Source organism: Eleutherodactylus coqui, chromosome 1 (genome assembly GCF_035609145.1).
Source record: "Eleutherodactylus coqui strain aEleCoq1 chromosome 1, aEleCoq1.hap1, whole genome shotgun sequence".
NCBI lineage: Eukaryota > Metazoa > Chordata > Amphibia > Anura > Eleutherodactylidae > Eleutherodactylus > Eleutherodactylus coqui.
The window spans coordinates 73,280,110-73,304,235 of record NC_089837.1 but is presented as its reverse complement, the minus strand read 5'-3'; the positions used below and the strand labels follow the sequence as shown (position 1 = coordinate 73,304,235).

Below are 24,126 nucleotides of genomic sequence, written 5' to 3'. Positions count from 1 at the left end.
AAAGGCCGCTCATGGATTTTGGATCTTTTGTCTTTTGGATGAAAAGTTCAAATGTGGCGACTTCTTAACAAATGACGACGGTCTGATAACAGCGGGCAGAAGTGATAATTCACTGTTAGACTTTCACCTGACGAACGAGCCTTTTGGTTGAACTTCATTTTAATCCACTCCACGGCCCAATAAATCATTCAGATTTCTGCACCCAGCTTGCATAAAAACTGCATGAAGAATCAGCTTGCATAAACAGGTAGTCGCTCATCCATGTGGTGGCGGCACCAAAATTCTTTTTTTTTTTTTTAACCCCTTAATGACATGGCCTATTTTGGCGTTGAGGACCGAACGACTTTTGGTATTTTGTCATCTCCATTTTTCAAAAGCCATAACTTTATTTTTCCGTCGACACGGCCGTATAAGGGCTTGTTTTTTGTGTGGTGAACTGTAGTTTTTATTGGTACCATTTTTGGTACATAGACTATATTGTAAAACTTTTATATTTTTTTTTTATGATCGTAGGGAGAGAAAACGCATCAATTCTGCCATAGAGTTTTTTTTTTTTACAGCGTTAATTATGCAGCATAAATGATACAACACATTTTTTTCTGCGGGACGGTTACAACGACACCAAAATTCTTATTTTTTTTAGGTTTTTCCACTTTTCCACAATAAAACCCCCTTTTTTTTAAAATTGTTTTTTTTCTAAAAATTACTGCATTCAAAGTCCTATAACTTTTTATTTTTCCATGGACGGCGCTCTGTGAGGGCTTATATTTTGCGAGACGAGCTGTAGTTTTTATTGGTACCATTTTGGGGTACATACGTTTTTGATCACTTTTTTTGCGTTTTTGAGAGGCAAAATGCTAAAAATTAGCATTTTGCCTCAGTTTTTTAGTAATTTAACGCTTTTTGTCGTGCAGGATAAAAAAGCGTGTTCAATGTATTGTAGGTGTCGTTACGGACGCGTCAATACCAAATATGTGGGATTTTTAATGCCAATATGAGAAAAAGCATTAAAAAAAAAAGGTATTTTTTTTTTACATTTTTTGCACTTTATTTTTCTCTTCTTTTTACACCACTTGTGTCCCTCTGAGGGACTTACACAGCAGGACTGCAGATTGCTACGATAAGGCATGGCAGGACTTCTCTCCTGCCATACCTCATCGCTTATTACAGCGATCTTAGGCATTGGCAATACAGGACGCCGGCATCTGGCGTCCTGTTGCCATAGCAACCAGCTGGGCTCTTACGTCTTGGAGCGGGAAGGGGTTAAACTGCTTATAGATACATGTAGATTCCGCTCTCCTGCCCGTACCCAGTGTTGATGCAACACTGCTCACATGTTTCATTAAAGAGCGTTTGAAGATAGCTTTAAAGGTTTTTTTTTTCTACGTTCCTGTCTCAGATGATATATATATATATATATATACACACATATATACACATACATATATACACACACATATACATACACACACATATACTTAAACCTATTGAAATCAATGGAGAAAAAAACTGGAATATTTAATTCCGTCTTAATTCCATTTCTTGTCTTCAAAAACCGAGCAGAAACCAAGATCCCCAACAAGGGTTAATGCTGGTGTGAACGAGCCCTTCCGTCTACTTCTTAGAAAGCTGGGTGATGTCTTATATGGGCCCATTTACAGCTCCCACAGGGGTCATCGGATCTTTTCACATTCTCAAATGGCATATTTGCTCCTGCGTAGGCAGCAATTCAACATCAACCTTTGTATCACAGCAAAACCTAAAAGCTTTGCTATTGTGGAGTCCAGGAACGCCCGGTGACCCCACTAAACTGCTTTCCCTGAACCGTCTGTATAGAATTTACAACACGTTTCGCACTTGCCCATATGTGGTGGTTTTACTGACCAATTCGTAGAAGACATATGTATAAATATATTTACACACTCTAAGACCCATACACATGATTAACCGCTATGTAAGATACAATTATCCCAAGGGCATCATGGGGAATGTGCCATCCGTCAGTATAATTATCCTGACATCCTAATACATATAATTTCTTTGTAGAGAAGTCCGTTCTTCATGGCTGTGGAGACACAAGACCTCTTGTCTCATGATGTTCTTGCAGCAGGTATGATGGACCCTTGTCTGCACCAGTGATTCGTGACTATAAAAAAAACTCTTAGCAGCTGTCTGGAGAAGGAGGGCAGGGGTGAGGGGGGACAAAAAAACAAAAAAAAACAAAAACACACAACTTTTCACAAAGTTTTCTCTAACTTTTTCTCAGATCTGAGAGCAGAGGATGAAGATGCCCCTTTGCCCGTAGAGTTCTGTGGGGACATGGCGTTCCAATTACATACCGCTCATCTTGATGCCCCTCAAGAAAAGCACTAGATCTGTGATGAAACAGCAGATAAATCATTTCCTGCAGCTTCCTGTATCCGTGAAAACCAAAATCCGGATGGTGTGGGCTGTGCGGATTAGTGATCAGTGAATCCAGGAGTCTCTTCAGGAGAGTCTATGTAAGGCACTGGTAAACCGTCGCATTAGTCTGACTCCATCGCGGATCAGTCTAAAACATAAACAAGACACTAAAAGTCAGGCATGATGCATACATAAAAAGACAGACAGATGACGTTACTAGATGCCCAGTCGTGTTACTTCTCCAGATTTATGAGCCATCAGCCTGGGATTACTTATCTGAGGCTTTCCCACATTCAGTAGTCCTGCTATCTGCTACAAGCAGATGTTCCCAGCGCCAAATCATTAAAACAGAACATATTGCTGCATGATGTCCACGGCCCAAGAAGTACAGAGCAACCAAAAAGCAATGCAATAAATCTACACGTCTGCATCGTATTCTACCGACTGTGTGTGGCTTCAGGAGGACAGAGCCCGGTATGGCGCCTGATTTATGGAAGGGGAGATATGAGGAGCGGGTGCTGAATCAGAAGCCATTTCAAGAAGGTAGTTACAGAAAAAAACTAAAGGATTTTTGATACTTACTGTAAAATCCATTTCTCATCAGTGTCATTAGGGGACATGGGTATAGCCCCTGCCACTAGGGGGCGGACACTATGCAAAAAAAAAAAAAAAAAAGTCCTTCCTACCGGCTATACCCCCCCCTGCATATAAGGAGCCAAGCAGTAAGAAAACAAATTAATACAGGACGTTGACCAATACAGACCATAAGAAGAAAGGAACAGTTGGAGGTAAAAACCAGGCTAGATGGAGGATCCACTTTTTGAGAAACCACTAGTGACTAGTCCACCGGCAGCTGCCAATTAATGCTTTCTGTAGGACTTTCTGGAGGATAACGAAGAGTGGAAAGCGTTCCGATCACCAGGAAGGCAAAAAAAGTTGCTGATTGTCAAAAAAAACAAACGCCTGCAAATGTAGTCGAGTGGTATTAATTAGAGAGGGTGATGCCCTTATCCTTCAACAAGGAAGATCTGCCGAATATGGATACGGACAGACTAGCTGGCAGTAGGTGCCGTCAAAGCCATGCTTGCCGAGAACAACAGATTTCTATGGGAGCTGAGGGAAGAGACAACATCCTCAATGGGGCTGAAAAACAGGCGAGAAAAGCAAAAAGGAGGAAGTTCTGAGTGTTCTCTAGTTTGCTACTGGCAAACTACAATTATGGTTGAACCAATGGTGGAAAAAAAAAAAAATTCTATCTTGACCTTTTACAGAATAGCAGGACCCATGCTCTCTGGGCTGCTGTTCTTGACCCTCTGCTCTTGGATGTAGGTGGTCAGGAGAGCTGTGTTGATGACTATCCAGCTGACTACTCTTGAATGTGGAAAGCCATCAAGTGGAACTTATTTTGCCACAGTACGCTGGATGCTTCCGATATGGCTGTAGCAACGTGGTTTCATTTGTGATTATATTATACACCCGCCCCCCTAGCTGGCTAGGTAGACCATTGCTGCAGTCTGCTTCAAGTGGCCTATAGCAGAGAACGAACTAAGTAGGTCCGGTGCCTGAAGGACAGAAGAGTACTGAGCAGATGCTAGATAATGACCCCAAGGTAGGATTCTTGTGGGATCTGTCGCGGAATAATAGAAGGAATGATCGCAATCCCCTTAGAAAGCGAACAGCACCAGAGAATAACAAGGCTCAAGATGCTCCAAGTCTCTGTTCTATGGAACACACCCAATGGGGACGGCTACCAGAAGAGGAGAGTGAGAGATTGGGAGAAGGGTTGGGTTGGATGGCCACGGCTCGTTTGCTCCATGCATTTTTTTTTACCCTTCAAAGGGTGGATATCAAGGGAAGAGTATCCGATGAGTGTGCCCCACCTGGAAGAAACTAGCATTTGCAAGAGGAAACCGAGTGATTTCCTACTGTGCGTTAAAGACAAATTACCCCAGATAGATCCTAAGACGGTACATCCGACACCTTGGGTACAAAGGCAGAAGAAGTGACAAAATGAACCTACTATCCAGATATTATGTAGAGTCCAATTTTCTACACCCAGGAAAGGAGCGATGTAGTGCAGCTACACTCGCCACACTGCGAACGCTGGCAGTCTTACAGGTGAAAAGTGCGACCTAATGCTGGTAGAAGAAATGCTGAAGATGAATACAGGTGAATATACGGTCATATGTACTCCAGCAACATATGGGCTTCATGATTACTGATGATTCATCATCCATACTAGTGTGGAGCAGCATCAACTCATGAAACGCAGCTTTAAAAGGGAGGGCAACCTGCCACCCAAAACTGGCCAGGAAGTTAGAAGGCAGAAGAGCTGCCCGTACTGAGATTACCCCCTCATGGGAGAGGTTAGTGAGGCTGTATGGCGGATGTGACGGAGTAAGCTGTCAGTCTAGTAGACATACGATCAGCTGCTTTGCTGAAGGTGGGGGGAACGAGCTGTCTGGTATCGGCCATAGCAGTGGGATTATGAGGATACCAGCTGACTGACATTTGAGAACATTGTATAACCATGTCAGATGTGCCCGAGGGCATAGAAGTATCCTTCGGGCTGTTCAGCATAACTAATCTGAGATGGAGTGTAGCGATGAAATACTATACAATGACACCTTCTTAAAGAGCTGCTGTGCCGACTGGAGTCCGTTCATGCTCCGGTAGCGCGTTCAGACTGCACGAGCCGACACCGATTTTTATGCCGACTGAAACAGAACATTTGGCCGCACTTATCGTTCAGTTTCGCTCTTTTAAACGATTTTCAGTCTACACACAGCATTAGCGGTTTTAGCTCTGCATATGCAGGAGGGGTATTGCTGGTTTGAGGGACGAACAAAGTCTTTGCTTAGTGTCTGCCTCCTAGTGGCAGAAGCTATACCAAAGGTCTTCCTGTGTCCCCCAATGACACGGACAAGACATTCTGTTAATCCAGCATCTGATAATCCATGCGTCATTCCTGTGGGAATCATTATTTGATCTATTTTTCTTTTGTGAAGGAAGTTCTTTCTTGCAGTGTGTGCCGGCTGAACCCCAGACTAGTAGACCTCTTTGAACGCGCGTGAAATCAACCCACTTCCGTAGGATGGCTTGTGTACACCAGGGGTTTTCAGTTTCAAGAATATAAATACCCGAAACCCGTTCAATCTTCTCCTTCTCTCCCTTACCAACAATTAGAGGTGGCGCTTTAGTTCCAATTCAGACAAATTGACAAAATACAGGTAATGAGCGCACTTTCATAAACCAGTGGAGGGAATGTAGATTGAGGAGGCACCCTGCTGATCAATTGTCGTTTGGGATCCTTGGCCCATCAGCACTGCCGTTTCATCCATAGCAATCATGTAGGAAAGTTGGTATTTAGAAAATTCGATGCCATCAACAAAGTCCTTGAATGCAAGCGCACGTTTAATAACGTCAGCATCCTCCAGCTTCGGCAGTGTTGCCGAACTTCTTAGAGACAGTTCATATCGCTGGAAGAAGTGAAGAAGCCAGTGATGTGATGCTTTGAATTCTTCTGGGGATATTTCTAACTGTGGTGCCATTGCAAGGGCAAATTCTTCATAGAATAGTAGAGTTGGAAGGGACCTCCAGGGTCATCGGGTCCAACCCCCTGCTCAGTGCAGGATTCGCTAAATCATCCCAGACAGATATTTGTCCAGCTTTTGTTTGAACACTTCCATTGAAGGAGAACTCATCACCTCCTGTGGTAACCTGTTCCACTCATTGATCACCCTCACTGTCAGAAAGTTTTTTCTAATATCTAATCTGTGTCTCCTCCCTTTCAGTTTCATCCCATTGCTTCTAGTCTTTCCTTGTACAAATGAGAATAGGGCTGATCCCTCTGCACTGTGACAGCCCTTCAGATATTTGTAGACAGCTATTAAGTCTCCTCTCAGCCTTCTTTTTTGCAAGCTAAGCATTCCCCGATCCTTTAACCGTTCCTCGTAGGACATGATTTTCAGACCGCTCACCATCTTGGTAACTCTTCTCTGAACTTGCTCCAGTTTGTCTGTCTTTTTTAAAGTGGGGTGCCCAGAACTGGACACAGTATTCCAGATGAGGTCTGAGTAAGGAAGAGTAGAGGGGGATAATTACCTCACGTGATCTAGACTTTATGCTTCTCCTAGTACATCCCAGAATTGTGTTTGCCTTTTTGGCTGCTGCATCACATTGTTGACTCATGTTCAGTCTGTGATCTATTAGTATACCCAAGTCTTTTTCACATGTGCGGCTGCTTAGCCCAATTCCTCCCATTCTGTATGTGCTTTTTTTCATTTTTCTTGCCCAGGTGTAGGACTTTGCATTTCTCCTTGTTAAATACCATTCTGTTAGTCGCTGCCCGCTGTGCAAGCTTTTCTAGATCTTTTTGAATACCCTCTCTCTTCCCTAGTGTTAGCTAATCCTCCTAGCTTTGTGTCATCAGCAAATTTGATCAGTTTCCCATCAATTTCCTTCTCCGGGTCTTTTATAAAAATGTTGCACAACACTGGGCCTAGGACATAGCCTTGTGGTACCCCACTTGATACATTCTTCCACTTGGATGTGCAGCCATTTATGACCACCATTTTGAGAACGATCACTCAGCCAATTGTGAATCCACCAAACAGTTGCCTTGTCAATCCCATATTTGGTCATCTTTTCAATAAGTATAGTATGAGATACTTTGTCAAATGCTTTACGAAGGTCAAGAAAAACTATATCCACCGCATTTCCCTGATCAACACAGTCAGTGATATTATCATAGAAGGAAATTAGATTTGTCTGGCATGACTTGTTTGTTACAAACCCATGCTGGCTCTGGTTAATTACTACATTTTCATCCAAGTACTTCCATACATGCTGTTTAATAATTCTTGAATATCAGCCCTGCGCACAACCAAAGCCTTCGCTCTCCTGCCAGCAATCCACTCATAGATCATGTCTTCCAGCTCAATAAATAATGGTTGCCGACCTGATCCACACTTGCGCTTTAGAGTCGACTAAGGTTTTCATACTCTGCTCGCCATTTTTGGACCATTCGGATATCCAACCTATTCTCTTTGCAGAAAGCAGTAAGGTTTTTGTCCTGGGAGTCCTCCACGATTCTTTTCTTGTACTCGATGGAATAGCGCTTTCTTTTTGCACTCTTGTCTGGGGGTTCATCTCTTTATATATAGTACTGTTTAATAGTGGATAGACCATTCACCAAGAAAAGCAAGCACCTTCAAAAGAATAACATTCAAAAGACTCCACAAGAAATAGCGTGGGCTCAGGTATCAGTAGTTCCGCTAGTGTCACTCCGGACACAGGCGCTTTACGCTTTATCAGGTCCCACATCACTCCAATAGCAGTGTAATGAGTTCAGGAATGCCGACACCGAGACTACCCGATCTGTGTCTGAGAGTCCGGCACTTCCAACCCTTATTATCGACACTTTTGCTGCATATTCTGGAGCAGTAAGAACACAGACAAAGCCATCGGCCGCCAATACAGGATCATTTCCTGGTTATGAAGCAATGGCCGCGAGTGGCCATGATTTGGCTGAGCAGCAGCATAGCCAATCCATGCAGCTCTCAAAGAACCAATGACAGCCTTCGTTTTGTGGCGTCAAGATTTATGAGTTGGCTAAGCCATGGCACAGCCAATCCATGCAGCTCCCGACGAACGAAATCACAGCCGTTGCTTCGTGGAGGCGGGATTTATGAATCCCATAACCAGGAAATGATCCCATGTTAGCGGTCGAGGACTGCGGGAACCACATTGGGGCTCTGGAGAGCAGTGGGGAAGAACCTGGAGCTTGCTGGGAAAGCAAGCTGACCTGCATGAAAAGTACAGTAAAAATGCAGCAATTGCGTTTTTACAGCCCTTTTCACGCACCGAAAGCATTCCTATTGACTTTTTTTATGAACTACAACCAGGCTTATTTTTGGGGTAGGGCTTATATTTCAAGTCTCCCCAAAAATCCTGAAAACTCATGCTAGGGTTTATTTTCAGGAGCACACAGTAGTAATATTGAAAAACACAACTAGCCTCACAAACAAAAAGTCCTCAGATAGCTGTGTTGATGAGTAAATAAAAGAGTTAGGATTTTTTCAGAGGGGGGGGGGGGGGGGGGGGGAACCGAAGCAAAAAATGGAGAAAAAAGAAAAACGAGCCATATACGTAAAGGGATAATGAGACGCACAAATCAGATCATGTAACAAAGTAATCTTAGTTCGTGTACCATCATCTATAAGAATCGGTTCTGGATCCATTTTTAAGGCCTTTGTTAATTTCTGGAAGGACTTCTCCGCGTTTTCCTGCTCGACTTCACACAAGAACACATCGATCGGCCCTTTTCTGCTCTTGATATGGACTTCAATGCAGTCCTACAAAACATTCGTAACACAAAAGTTATCAGTTTATTTCCCAGATACATCAAATTTAACAAGCTTTGGCCTACAGAATTAACTAATTGCTGGCAAACACAGAACATGGCTGAAAGTACGGGAGCATGGGTTTGGTCATTTCAGTCACACCCATTGCTAATAGGTGAATAAGATCCATGTTCAGCCATGTAATCTCTACAAACATTAAGCTGATTAGATTGCAGTGAAGAGCTGCATGGTTTCCTTTGTGGCACTACCAAATAATGCCCCTTTTGCAACAAGTTGGCCCCCACTGAACATGTTCATATCCAGGTATCCTCCACTTGTTCATTGTTGCTTGATGGACCCCAAAAGAGTGCCAAAACATCTAACAAACGCACGCATCGGCACTCGCACACAATCAGTATCGGCAAACTGCAAAGTTCTTAGTGCACATTTTAATCAAAAGACGTGAGCCCATCCGCCACATTCAGGTGAACCTCACTAGATGAGTTCCTAATGGTCCGTTTACACCAAACAATCATTTGAACGATGTCAGAGTTCGCTCAAACTGCCTGTTTATACAAGCAGATGGATCATTGGCTCGTTCAAAAGAGAAATCGCTCAGTCGTTCACATTCACTGAATTAGTAAAAGATAACGACTGAACGATCACTATTTAACCTGAATGATTAGTGAACGAACCAACGATGATTTTTATGCCCTTATGAAATTAATGATTTATCGTTTAGTTGTTGGTTACGTTTAGACTGAATTATCGGTCACCTTGGCCCAAAGAGAGATGTCTTACCGTACGCTCTTTGGGCCGAAGGCCCCCAAATGGACTGTATTTGTTGCAGCCATGGCTTACGTGTGCCTTCACATTTCATTTGTTTGTTGGAAGTGTTGGCTTGTTTTTGTATGCATTGCATTGGCGGAGAAGCTGTCCTCGCTTTTGTCTTGCACTTCATTCACTCTTAATGAAAAGTATATAGTCAGGTATAGGACTCTAATATGCTGATAACGCAGTTTGTGCTGATTCAGAAGAAGACCTACAAGCCAATTTAAACATCTTTGAAGAAGCATATGAAAAGCTTGGCCTCTCATTGAGCATCGAGAAAACCAAAGTGTTCTATCAGCAGGCACCAACTAATCCTTCTGCAATGCCAGAAATACAGCTTAATGGTGTAATGTTGGGAAACGTGGACCATTTCCGCTGCCTTAACAGGCACTTCTCCACAAAAGCTAACATCAATGCTGAAATACAACACCGTCTGTTTCCTAATGAAGCAGAGAGTGTTTGAGGATCAGGTAATTCGTAGGGATACCAAGATGCTTGTTTATAAAGGTATTGTCCTTCCAACCCTGTTATATGCCTGAGAAACGTGTACAGTCTACTCAAACGTCACTCTTAACTTCTGGAACGATTCCATCAGCGTTGCCTTCGAAAAATCTTGCAAATCTCTTGGGAAGACAAGCGGACAAATGTCAGCGTTCTAGAAGAAGCAAAGGCCACCAGCTAGGAAGCAATGATCCTTCACCATCAACTTCACTGGACTGGCCACATTATGCGAATGCCCATTTACCGTCTCCCAAAGCAATTACTATACTCTCAGCTCAAGAACAGAAAATGGAATGTTGGTGGACAGCAAAAGATTTAAAGACGGGCTTAAAGCTAACCTTAAAAACTGTGGCATAGACATCAAGAACTGGGAAGCCCTGGCCCTTAAGCGCTCAATTTGGGGGTCAGCTGTTACCAACAGTATTGTGAATTTTGAAGAGGCACGAATGGAGGACGAAAGGGAGAAATGTATTAGGAGGAAAGCTCGTCAAACCAACCCATGTCGAGACTGTCTTGGAAACCAATGTCCGCACTGCGAAAGAACCTGTGGATCATGAATAGGTCTCTATAGTCACCTACGGACCCACTGTAAAGACCCCATACTTGAAAGGCAATCATGCTCGGCCACGAGTGATAACCTATGAGCCAAGTACCCTACTTCCCAAGTCCATTTAGAAGTCTTTGGCCCAAAAAGAAGAGTCTAAGCGCTAGGAACCCGTCGAATAAGGTTCGCCTGGATGTGGCGGATGGTCACACACGTTTTGATCAAAAAGTGCACTAAGAACCTTGCATTATGTGGTTAACAGAGAAAAAGTGTTGCAATTTTATTTAGATACTGAAGGTGTGCAGGTGCTGAGCCGTGTGTTTAGGTTACTGTATTTGTTGCACACAGGCCTACGTGCACCTTCACATTTAAACTTATTTGTTGGGAATAGACTTTGCCAAATCTAATTCAGTCATTAGGCAACTGTCAGCGCAGATTGCCCAATGCCCATATCAACAGGAGCCACATTAATGTAGTGTAGAGAGGGCAGCCCAAAACAAGTACAGGAAAAAGGTAAATTTTAAGACGCCCAATCTTTTATTTAAAGGGTTTTATCCAGGGAAATAGGTCATCAATAGTTGATCAGCTCGGGTCCATCATTCGGGCCGCTAACCGATCAGCTGTGAGTGGGTGCATGCTGTCAGCACTGCAAATACACAGATGTCGGTCTGGAAACCTCCGCACCAACCTCCTTATAGTGGAAGGAGCTTGTAACTGAACGCAAGGCTTTCATTTATTTCAATGAGAGCCGTGCCTGCAGTTAAAAGTGACGGACACTACACCGGGTTCAGCGTGGAGGCTTCCAGTCCGACCTCTGTATTTGCGGCACTGACAGCATGCACCCGCTCAGCTGATCGGTCGGGGTCCCAAGCGACGGACTCCAGCCGATCAACTATTGATAACCTACCCTTAGGATAGGTCATTAATAGTATTTCCCTGGAAAACCCCTTTAACTAACTGCCACTTTTAGCCCTCTCTGCTATGTTTATGGGGGTATCTGTCCAGATAGGCCATGTTAAATCTATGGCCAGCTTGGGTTCTTTACAAGATCTACCTAAAAACGGTCATACAACTAAGCCTGGTGACAATCATGTGCCCATAATTCAAGCATGCGTCTTGGTCTGAAGACCAAGTGTTTAAAATAGTAAATCTTTATTGCTCCGTGTCAAAAACAGGCCTGTTTTTAACATGGAGCAATAAAGATTTACAATTTTATTTAAAACACTGCTGATGCTGCCACATTTTGCTATAGTGTAGACGTTGGAGGGGATTGGAGGTCCATGGTCCCTGGCTCTGTAGGATATTAAAGCATACCTCTGCTGGAAACTGCATGCTGACAGAGTGCTGTGGGACTTGTGGACTATAAACTTTGGTCTGACCAACGGTCTCCTTACCTGAACTCTAAGCATCATTGATATCCATTAGGTTTATAGTTCAATTTCGGAGACCTGTGGTCAGGCAGGGACATATGTTTGAAATCAGCTGCAAAAATGTGTAACCAGCCATCAGCTATCGGGAGACAAAGTTTTATATCCCCATATACGTTAGATGCTTGGCCAGGTCTGCTGAAGCAGTGGGTTCAGCTGAGGTACATCAAATGTGTATGGTCACCTAACCAATTTAAGCCACTGTAGGACACTTTACTCTCCTTTGATTAACTGGCCTGTAACATATATAATGATTTGTATTTGAGCATGGGATACTGAATGCTCTTTTTATGGCAGAAGCCAACTGTATACAGAGTTTACTCACCTCTCTTGGGGTCGGCACCTCCAGCTTGGTTTCTTCTGGAGCTTTCACAGCAATAACTATCTGCTCGTGGTAATCTTCAATACTGTGGATGTCTTGATATGTTACATAGGCAAACGTTTCACAGGTTAAGGAGCTTGTTACTAATGTATCCATGTAGCATCTAATCCTCACATCATTAAATGGGGTAACAGTGTGTTAGGCTGAATAAAGTCAATGTCCATCTAGTTCAACCTATTTCCACCCTCTAGTTGATCCAGAGGAAGGCAAAAACTCCAAGAGGCAGAAGCCAATTAGCCCATTTAGAGGAAAATTCCTTCCCGACTCCACAAGGGCAGTCAGAATAATCCCTGGATCAACCTTGATAGTTCCTACCTAAATGTAAGACGCGGAACTACAAACCCGCTCATCACCTAACGTCTGTATCCTGTAATATCCTTCCGCTCTAGAAAGACATCTAGTCCCCTCTTAAACTCCTCTATGGATTTTGCCATCACCACTTCCTCAGGCAGAGTTCCACAGTCTCACTGCTCTTACAGTAAAGAACCCCCTCCTGTAATAAAAGCATCTGTTGCAATGCAAAGTTACAGAAATTCATCATGCGAATAAGCATCCGTATAACTTGTTTATAACTTAAGGCCCTTTTACACGGGATGATTCAGTGTAAACGTATGAGAGACTGGACGACTGGAAGAGAGTCGTCCAGTTTCAGCATTCTTGGAAAACCGAACGACAAGTTGTTCAGTGTAAACAGCAGTCGTTCAGTACTGAACAGCCGCTGCTTACAGTGAATGGAGGCGGGCGGTGGAAGAGAAGAACTCTCCTCCAGCCACCCCCCCTCCCTGCTAGCTGTGCTGTGAGTGATCCAGCGATACTCGCTCCAGTGTAACAGCGCAGGAGCACGTATACACAGGAACAGGCTGTCAGGCACCGTCCCATGTAAATGGGCCCTTATAGAATAGCATTATGGACAACACTACTCCACACAAAAGTATATCTAGTCTGTCCCACAAAGAGAATGCAATTGATAGCGGCAGCATTGAGTGCATCACTCCATTGGTTGAGATATTGGCAGTCAGTGCAGCGGGGCCAGACATAGTCGTCAGTGGTCAGGAGAGGAAGTATACTAGCCGACTTTACCCCCATTGAAATCAATGAGAGCACTGTCTCCCATTATACTTCCTGCTACTTATTGCGAACAGTAATGAACGTCCAGTCCTCACCATAATGAAGAACAGGAAATGTAATTGAATCGCAGCCCACCTGTTGACACTTTTGGCCCTAAGCAGCAATGACATTTTCCATCCTTACTGTACTAGCAGCGGGCTGCACAGTCAGCTGATCGACAGGTGATCCCAAGTGGTGGAACCCCGTTGATCAACTACTGATGACCTGTCCCAAGGATAGGTCATCAGCTGTAAAAGCCCAAAATACCCCTTTAGAACAAAAAGGAATGTTTTAAGAGGACGTGAACCATTTAAAATGGCCAAGCAGGGTGTTCATGTCCCAAACTACAGCAAACATATAACACTCCTTAAAACTAAAAGGATATTTCTTGTTAACCCTGTCGTCTGTGAGCTTGAATAACTTGCGGGCACAATCCAGGAGTAGTTCATCTAGGGCTTCCTCCATCGCTGATAAATCACTGATATTATTTTGTAGTCTTTGCTGTGGTGACATCTCAAGGTTCAGATCTGTCCCGCTAGCAGAAAATAAAAAATTAAATTAAAAAAACAAACAAACAAAAAAAAAAAAAAAAAAACACCCCCCCCCCCCAAAAAAAACCAACCAAACAAAAAAAAAACAAAACACACATACATGGCAGAATGATATATCTTAATAAATTATATTGTAATGTATAATTGTTTTAGGTCTATCATGCAGCAAGCTCGAACGAGTCACGTCCCCACTGCACCATAAACTAGATAATGATACTGTTGGGGGACCTGACGGGAAGCCAGACGATGTAATTCTTATCCTCGCCCGCGATCGAGTGCTGTCGCCTTGTGATGTCCGCTTGGTGCAGGAAAATTTGACTCTTTTCAGAGCTCTGTCTGCATGTTTCCCCATACACTTGCATGAGACAGCGAGTTATTATTGCTCCTGTGTAAAAGCACAGGAGCGATAATCGTTGGGATGTCCGTCGGGTACTTAAGCTCCCGACAGTTGTCCCGCGTAAATGTACCCTTCGTTATCAACTAGAAAATGAATAGATTTTTAGGTGCCCTATGCCAAACGATTAACTTGAGCAAGAATATCAAATCACATCAGGGATTACATGAGAGCACAAACATTGTTCTATTAAGATTAGAGATGTGTGAGCACGCTCGGATACAGCAGTTACTTGAGCGAGAATCGCCCTTCTCGAGTAACTGCTTACTGGTCCGAGCGTGCTCGGGAGGGCGGCAGGGGCGAGCAGCGGGCGGAGTGAGAGATCTTTCTCACTCTTCCCTCCGCTGCTCACCCCCACCGAGCACGCTCGGACCAGTAAGCAGTTACTCGAGAAGAGCGATTCTCGCTCAAGTAACTGCTGTATCTGAGCGTGCTCGCTCATCTCTAATTAAGATCAAAGCATAATAGGGCATGCTGGTGGTTCTACTTATTCATGGCATCAAAGTCTACCACCTAGTGGTGAGATGAGGAAAAACACAAAGATCTGAAAACCTATAAAGTCATCAAGTATGGAGTGTCAATCCACATTAGTAATAAAAGTGGCATTTCTAAGGACAGGTGATCATAAATAAAGTATCTCTATTCAGAGATGTCTAAAGAGACCTTTATTGGGCATAACTGAACCAAACTTAATACGATCCATGATATGCGGAAGCAATCCAAGTATAAAAACCCTTTTAACACTGCTAGTGTATGTCTTGCACGGCTTGTCACTTGTACGTTCTCCATAGACCTCTCAACAGCAGCTGTAGAAACATCTCTGTTTGTTGTTAGAGATTGGTTTCCGTCCTCCCAAACTTCCTGTTTCTCCCCGTTTTGCCACCATCCTTCTCAGTGCACTTGATATCATTGGGCCTCTTCGTATTTGACAAATGCGCTGAAGTTCTCTTAGCGCTCTTGATGGATGGCTTCCACATGTCCTCGCTCTTGATGGGATTACTTCAGCATGTTTGGAGGTTTGGTTCAGTGATGCTCAGTAAATGTCTCTCTAGACATCTCTGAATAGGGATTATGATCATCCTGTATACTGGGGCACACAAGCTATTCAAAAATTCACCGGTTTTCAGGCGCAAATTGCACAAGAAAATAATAAATTTAGATTTTCTTGATTCTGAGACTGCACCACCCCAAAAGGTAGGAGACATCTGGATTTAGGAAGGTGGTACGTCTCCTCTCCCCTCAGTGGATTATTGAGACTCAAACAGGATGAGTGTGAGGCTGGCCGCACATGAGGGTGATTCGCTGTGTGCCGCCCACATGTGAGAGTTGCACGGCATGAAGTATGCAGCGACATTGCACGCTTGCTGCGGACGTATATGCGCATGTAATACGAGCAGAGATGAAACATGCTGTGATCTTTAAAGGGGTTGTCCTGCGAAAGCAAGTGGGGTTAAACACTTCTGTATAGCCATATAAATGCACTTTGTTATATACATCGTGCATTAAATATTGGCCATACAGAAGGTATTATATACTTACCCCCCCCTGTGTTGGCGTCCCCGTCTCCATGGCTCTGACCAATTTCTTCTGCCGGTGGCCCGATTAGACGCGCTTGCGCAGTAGTCCTATTCCTTCCTGTGGACGCGGCGCTCCAGCGTGTTCGCGCGGTACAGGTCGTCTGCGCAGATGAGGTGACACTTCTCGTGAGCGCGCTTGATCGGCCATTCTGTGACCAGCCTTTGCCAGAGGAAGGAGCAGGAGCGAACAAGCAGTGTCTATTTCATGCAATGTGTGTGATTGCCAGCATGGGAACCCATGGCAGACTGCTACGGTGTATTCACACACAAAACCCACGTGTGGCATGCACTTTATCAACACGGTTGTGGAAAAAGCCTTTTCAGAGTCATCCTTACCTGTTATTCTAAGTGGTTTCGGATGACTAAACTAATGTGTAGGGGCCCTTTGTTTAGCATGAAGAAAAACAGACAAAAGTAAGAACTGCAAGTGCAGGAATATCGTAAGATTTAAGAGTTGGCCCAAAACAGAAGTGATGCATCTCAAGATCAAGAAAATCAAAATTACCAGCAAATTATTTTCCCACTTGACAAAACCATGAGTGATATACCAGAAGAGAAAAGAAGGGTCCTAAAGAAGGAGCCACCATCTGAAGAACCCTGCAACTAAAAGAGGTAAGCAACCACCCAAGATATCCAGCTTGTAGTGTATGAAGAAAGTGGAAGGAGAATACTAAATCAGCTGTAAAATCAGAACTTAAAAACATGAAAAAGGTGCAAACAGCAGCAAATGAGTCGGTTAGGAGAGACGACAAAAAATACTTAAAATAAAAACATTCATTACTTACACCCACTGCACGAGGTTCTTGGATTTCTTCTGAATGAGCTGGATCCCATTTAATACGTTGGTGATATCGTACACCCTTCTCTTCCCAACCCCCAGCTGTTTAGTGACATCATTCAGGTCCACAATGCCCTTTGGAGAAGATTTAATTATGTCCATGAATTTTCGTGTCAGGTAGAAGAGCGACACATCAAAGCGGGGACGGGGTACCGCTCTAGACTCTGAAACACAAAAGGGTAAAACAAAACAGATGATACACCCGTCTCATGAAAACATCACAAGATTTAGGACAAACCATTTACACTCATCCGGTCTCCAGCAGGCCGCAGTACATGGACAGCAGTCCGAGTGCTGCCTGATCTACATACACTGCATTTCCTATGCTTGTCCTAGTGAGAACGTGAATCACCTCAGCGATAATGGGGCCGTGTGCGGTCCAGGAAACACGGCATACTGTCCATCAATATGCACGCGTGAAGTGGCCTTCAGATACAGAAAGCGTACAGAAAAGCTGGTCTGTCCGACAGGTATCGCTCCCGTTTGCACAATGCACATAGATTTTGCGCTTGGTTGCACGCGCATTTTTATTTTCTTATGAAAATGCATAAAAACTTTCCAGCCCCTTCTGGTAGCCTCTATCCTATGGGAACAAAGGATCAGGCAGGTTGAAATTGGGAGACCCCTGTCCCATGAAGTGGCATGTGATGTATTTCCTGTGCTTCTCGCTTTCCCCAAACGTGTGTAATATAGGTCTATGGGTGACAAATGTGTTTAAAGGAAAATCCCCTTTAGGCTGCTTTCACACGAGTGTATTATAATGCAAGTCTATGTATTTATTCCCATGGTGGGATTTTTCAAAACCACAGCAGGACTTATTTTTTCTAGTTGCGCCTCCGCATTGCTATTAATTTGCCAGTAGAAAATAAAAATAAATGACAGTAAATAAGGAGACAAATACAGATCAGATACTGATGACGTTTAGTTGTTGGGTCCCCTGTAGTATGGACGGTGCTTTCCAGCGCCGCGGTTATCGTGCGGGGTCTGTTTTTGTCCATATTTGTCCGTTTAGCGCACCTCATCACAATGATGGAGTGTGCTAAAACACGCTGTCGGCTGCAGGGAGCTGCGGACGAAAGCGAAAGTAAAATCGAGGCACTTTGCCGCATTTAAGTGCAAGAGAGGCCTAAGAACCAATGCACGGCGCATGCACGTGGCACGCTGCTGGTGTGCCGAGCACATCCGCCAGGCAGAAGAAAGAAGATCCGGACGCGACGGAGGGCAGATCCGCAGCGTCTGTACAGGTAAGCAATTCTTCTTTTTAGGCCTTATGTCCGTGAAAAAGGAGGGACCCGCTGCGGGATTCTGCATGAAGAATCCGCGGCGGGCCTGATTTTCCCCATGGACATGAGGCCTAAATGTTGATATTTTCAGCATAACAAACTTTATTTTGAAGTCCCGGAAACTGTTGTAAGTACGACGCAGCAGGTAGCCGCTCGGTGGGGCACCTTGTAGTAGTATCCCATACTCTAGCAGAGATTAACCACGCACTTACTTTTCATAGCCATCTTGATCCCATCACTGGGAATGTTTGCCACGGCCTAAAGGAGATACAGGAAGAAAAGAGAAGGCTTTATTAAAACCAAATGTCAGACGGAAAAGTGTTACACAACATAACATAAAATATCATTTAGAAGTTGCCAACAAATTCCCTATCAAAACACAGAAGAAGGAGCCCCCGATGATACGATTACCACACTGTGATCTACGGCACATTACACATCGGAGATGTCCACCTCTAGGCTGCACTTTACTCCACTAGACCAGGAATCCATGGAATCTGCTGCACTTCAGAGGGGCCGTCTTACCGATATCTACAAATGGGAGTCTCCATCCGTAACTACAGAGCGTTCCCCTGCCAACACCTCAATTCATTAATCATAATGACGGGATTCATTTATTCTGCAGGCTGGACAGATGACGGCGATACCACAATCTTTTTATTTTAAGTTAAACCCTTTTGGAATTTGTTTTCATTTCTTTTTTTTTTTTTTATTGCATTGCTGCAAAGTCCCAGAGCTTTTTTTTTTTTTTTTTTTTTTTTGCATATTTGTATTTTTATTAACATTTTTTTCCATACAGAGTAAAACATAGGAGGACGGACCAGAAAGAAAAAAAAAAAAGGGGGGGGATTTTATATATAACGAACCAAACCAAACATCGGAGGTACGGTTCTGTTTTCGGTGTACATCATTATCTTATACAAGTTATTTACAAGACAAACGTTATTGTGTGGAGAGTTGCGACAGGGGTTGTGTGTAGAGATGAGCGAGCGTACTCGGATAAGCACTACTCGCTCGAGTAATTGGCTTTATCCGAGTATCGCTGTGCTCGTCCCTGAAGATTCGGGTGCCGCTGCGGCTGACAGGTGAGTCGCAGCGGGGAGCAGGGGAGAGCGGGCGGGAGAGAGGGAGAGAAAGATCTCCCCTCCGTTCCTCCCCGCTCTCCCCTGCAGCTCCCCGCTCCGTGCCGGCACCCGAATCTTCAGGGACGAGCACAGCGATACTCGGATAAAGCAAATTACTCGAGCGAGTAGTGCTTTTCCGAGTACGCTCGCTCATCTCTAGTTGTGTGTTTGGAGGGGGATTGGCAGCTATGTGTGTGTAGTTGACTAGGGGGTGATTGGGGAAATTAGGGAGAGGGTGTCTTGCTGCCCTTAAATTTGGACTACCTTAGCTGTCTGACTGAAGGTCTCTTGTCGCGTATCACTCCGCCTCCAGAATTCCGATCATTAAGGATTGGAAGTCCTGTAATCCACCCAAAAGGATAGGCTAGGGGGCTTGGTAATGAGTCTGCGCATACAAGCCTTCTCTAAGTGGAAGGTGCGATTCACTGAGTTTCTCACCTCCAGAACAGAGGGGGCCTCTTTTGATCTCCAATATCTGGCGATTGTCAGACGTGACGCGAGAATGATATGCGAGGCAAGAGCCGAGTGAAAGGGGGACAGATTGTTAGTGTTCAAGAAACAAAGGGCCAGTGCCGGGCCCAGAGATACAAAGGGCCAGTGCCGGGCCCCAGAGATACAAAGGGCCAGTGCCGGGCCCCAGAGATACAAAGGGCCAGTGCCGGGCCCAGAGATACAAACCGGTGCGTGACCGAGTAAATAAAGTCGAATACAGTGTTCCAGAAAGACCGTCCGACCGGGCACGACCACCACATGTGAAGTAGGTGCCTTTCGCACCACATTCTCTCCAACATGTCTCCGGGACCTCTTTGCTCATTCTAGATAACCTTGCTGGGTCAGGTACAGAGCTTTATTTTTTGTGGACGGAGCTCTGTTAGGGCGCGCTTTTTGTGTGTCGAGCTGTAGTTTTATTGGTAGCATTTTGGGGGTACATATGGTTGGTTTTTTTTGAAGACTTTGCCATGCAGGATAAAAAGAGTGTTTAATTTTTTTTTACGGGTCGTTATGGATACGACGATGCCAATCGCGGGCTTTTAAATTTTTGGGGAGGTGCACAAAGTTTTTTTTTCCTAAACACATTTTTTTGAATCTCTGTAGGGGACTTGAACCTGCAATCCTATGATCCAGAGGCCATTTTCTGGCGTCCTCCCTCTGTAAACCATTTACACGCTGATCACGGCATGTAAGAGGATAACAGCAGGGATCAGTGTTCTCACTGATCCCCACTGTTCCAGCAGGGGCCTGGCTGCCAGTCACAGCCACCTTCCCTTGCAGATAGGGTGGGGGTCTTACGGCTGAGACACTCACTAATCCTGAGAATGGGGGACTTGTGTTCCCATCTTTTCGTCGCTGCAGGGATGCTTCTTCCCCCGCAGGGATGTCACAGGGAATGCAGCAAAATCGTACCTGTGCGGGCGACGCTCCATTCGTTTCACTGGTGCTGAGGGAAATCGCCCACAATCCTATGGAGAATGAAAGGAGAGGTACTGCACATGGCGACCATTGCTCCATTCAATCTCCTTCTCACCACAGGCAGTGAGACCACAGTGCGGAGGAGGGAGGACACATTCTCTGGATCGTGGGGGTCTCAGCTGTGAGACCCCACTAATCAGGCTCTCATCACCTATACTAATGTTTTTTCGATTTTTTATGTCATGTGATACAAGTCGTCGTGTAGCCTTAAGTTACGGGACAGCAGACCTGACCTAATCTGCGATGCTGGTGGGGAGCCCCGCCGTCACACACGCCGCCGGTGGGGAGCCCCGCCGACACACACCGGTAAACAAGTAGGAGGAAACTACCACAAAACCCACCAAATTAGTGTTAAGGCCCATTTAGACAACGATTATCGCTCAAAAGCCGTCCTTTGAGCAATAATCGTGGCGCGTAAATGCGCACATCTTTCAGTTTTCTGCCGAAGTTTGGTTTCAGTTCGACTTGAAATCCATCATTCAGCAGAGCCGCTGATAAGATGGACCACACTGTGTTCTGCCAGGGAAGAGCTGATAACAGCTGATTACATTGTCTCAGCCATCAGCCCTGCCTTGCAGAACAAAAGGGATTTATTCAGAGAACAGTGGGTGGTCCTCCGAATATATTCAGCTCAAGCACTACTAATTGGTACTAACAGGTATTAGTACCAATTAGTAGTTTATGCAAAACCATCTTTTGAGCGATCATCTTCGTGTCTAAATGCACCTTAAGTTTACCTGACGAGAGATCTAGAAAATACCAAACGTTTTAGCCACAGTAGTTATACGTAAATGTGGTTGTCACACACACACACACACACACACACACACACACACACACACACACACACACACACACACACACACACACACACACACACACACACACACACAGCTTTTAGGTAAACTGACAAGTTCAATTATGGTCGTTAAAGGGGGTTTCCAGTAAAATACAATAGAGGATAGGTCATCGATCATTGACTGGCTAGGGTCCGTCGCTTGGGACTCTGACAGATCAGCCGAGCCAGTGCATGCTGCCAGCGCCGTAAAAGCACAGAGGTCGGAGCAGATTTCAATAAGAGCCGTGCCTGCAGTTACAAGCGCCGGCCACTACACAGAGGTCGGCGCGGAGACTTCTACTCCGATCTCTGTGTTATTGAGCCACTGACAGCTTGAGCCGGCTCAGCTGATCAGTCGGGGTCCTGATAGGTCAGCAATAGTATTTCACTGGAAAAACCTCTTTAACCAGTTAACTCTTTCCAATCCAATTTGTATCCTGGTTTTCCTAGGGGGCTTACTCTTTTTCTGCTGTCATACAACAGCACTATCTTCTGGCTAAAGCCAGTACTGCATGAGGTGACACGTTGGATAGGCTCCGACAGCAGAGAGGCTGGCAATATACATTAAGAGAACCCCGACGGACGTCTTCCAACATCAGAGCTGTACAGCCTTAAGGCCGCCTGCACACGGGCGGAAATCCCGCGGCGGGATTTCCGCCACTAAAAGCCTGCATAGGAGTGCATTACAATACGCACTCCTATGCAGACGGCTGCGCGAAATGTCGCACGGCAAACAAACCGCGGCATGTCCTATTTTTGTGCAGGGCTCGTAGAGCCTCGCACAGAAACGTCACTCACCCGGCCGCCGGCTCCGGTGTGCGCATGCGCCGGCTGCCCGGCAGCTGGCACATGGAAGAGCCGGGGCCGCCGGGCGCGGGTGAGTACGCGCTCCTCCCTGCAGGCGCTCGGGCACCGGATCCGACCTGCCCGTCTGCAGGCGGCCTATATCATAATGTCTTCAGACGTCAGACAGTGGATTGTAAAGGGTTAAATGACAGCGGCAATTAAATGTACCAATGTGGATTGCAACGTCCCAAACTCCACACCCCGAAATAAGATTGCAGAGTGCCATGGGAGCCTAAGGCCTACTGAAGGCTTCAGGGGTTCTACCATGTTTCCCCGAAAATAAGACAGTGTCTTATATTAATTTTTGTTCAAAAAGGTTTATTTTAATTGACTTTTTTAATTAACTGTTAGCAGGGCTTAATTTTGGAGTAGGGCTTATATTTCAAGCATCCTCAAAAAGCCTGAAAAATCATTTTGCATCCTCAAAAATTCTGGAAAATCATGCTATGTCTTATTTTCAGGGGATGTCTTACTTTCAGGGAAACAGGGTAATTGAATGATTACCTATTAGGTCCTGCCTGTGCCATGTCTTAATAGGATCAAGCTCAAACTCCCTCTTAGAACAAAGAAAGTAAATTAAAGATTTCTTAATTATTACAAAAACGAAGAGTTAAAAGCTCGTTTAGATGAGCGTATTTTGCCTGCATATTACGCATGTAACAAGCAGGTTTTTTTTGCACCAGATGTAAGATAACGGCACATATTACGCATCAATTAGGACATGCTGTTTTTTTAAGCACAAGCACGCAGGTCTGAATGGCCCGATGTAAATCAAGGGCTTTTAGCACTGCTAGATGTTTTCCAATGCCCTTACGTTGATATTTCCCCCGTTTTACAAAGTATACTTCTTGATAAACGGCACAAAGGTAAAATGGTGCAGTTGCCAATAGCAGCCATAGTTTACTGCGCTCTATGGAAAACCATATTGGTTGCTATGGGCAACAGCTCCCAGCCCCTCGTCACGTGACTGCCCAGGAGAAAAAAGGCGGCAAGAACTGAAAATGGTATCACGCGCCTCCAGTCATAAGCAGTCGACGCCTGAAAAATCGAACTTCAGGAAACATAATCACACTGTAGCTAAACCAAGAAAGACTATGACGCTACGCGGGCACAGGAGCCGCCGGTCGCATCGTTACCTCAGTGTCATTGTTCGGAATATCGTCTCCCTGCAACACCTCCATGCTATCCGTTGAAGGAGTGGGCGACGCCATTACTTCCACGTACAGCGGCCCAGTCATCGGGCAACCCGCGGGAAACGACGCAGCCTCGTATTACTAACCAGTCACATGACGGTATACGTCACTGCACGGGATCCAATCCAACGCCGCGATTTCTCACCACACGACGCTCAGACCGCTGATTGGTGAGTGAAGTTGCTATGTGGGTTCTGATTGGTGGAAACTAGGCGCTTCCCGAACACTAGAGATCAAATAGCGTCTATAGAAATGTCCGCGGGCGCCCATGTTGTAGAAGTCGCTACTTGCAGACTTTTTTTTTTGCTTTGAATCCCTACTAAATCTAATTTCCTGGGAGAGATTTATGAAACTGTCATAAAGGATAACTGTCTTTGTTGCCAATAGCAACCAGTCAGCGCAGCTTTAATTTCTTATATTGCTATTGAGAAAGGAAATTTGATTGCAATGCACAACAAAAAGTTTTCCTTTTA

The 24,126-nt window shown here is 44.8% G+C and overlaps 1 protein-coding gene across 1 annotated transcript; it reads right to left on the bottom strand.

Annotated features, from left to right (window-relative positions):
* Nucleotides 1-1,483: 1,483 nt before the first annotated feature.
* Nucleotides 1,484-23,746, bottom strand: E2F6 (E2F transcription factor 6). The gene is made up of 7 exons (XM_066597199.1): nt 23,597-23,746; nt 18,395-18,440; nt 16,847-17,063; nt 13,925-14,074; nt 12,376-12,490; nt 8,615-8,759; nt 1,484-2,551 (listed from the first exon to the last, which is right to left on the bottom strand). Exons 1-7 carry the CDS (start codon nt 23,696-23,698, stop codon nt 2,547-2,549), a joined length of 780 nt encoding a protein of 259 aa, XP_066453296.1. The 5' UTR covers nt 23,699-23,746; the 3' UTR covers nt 1,484-2,546.
* Nucleotides 23,747-24,126: the final 380 nt, after the last annotated feature.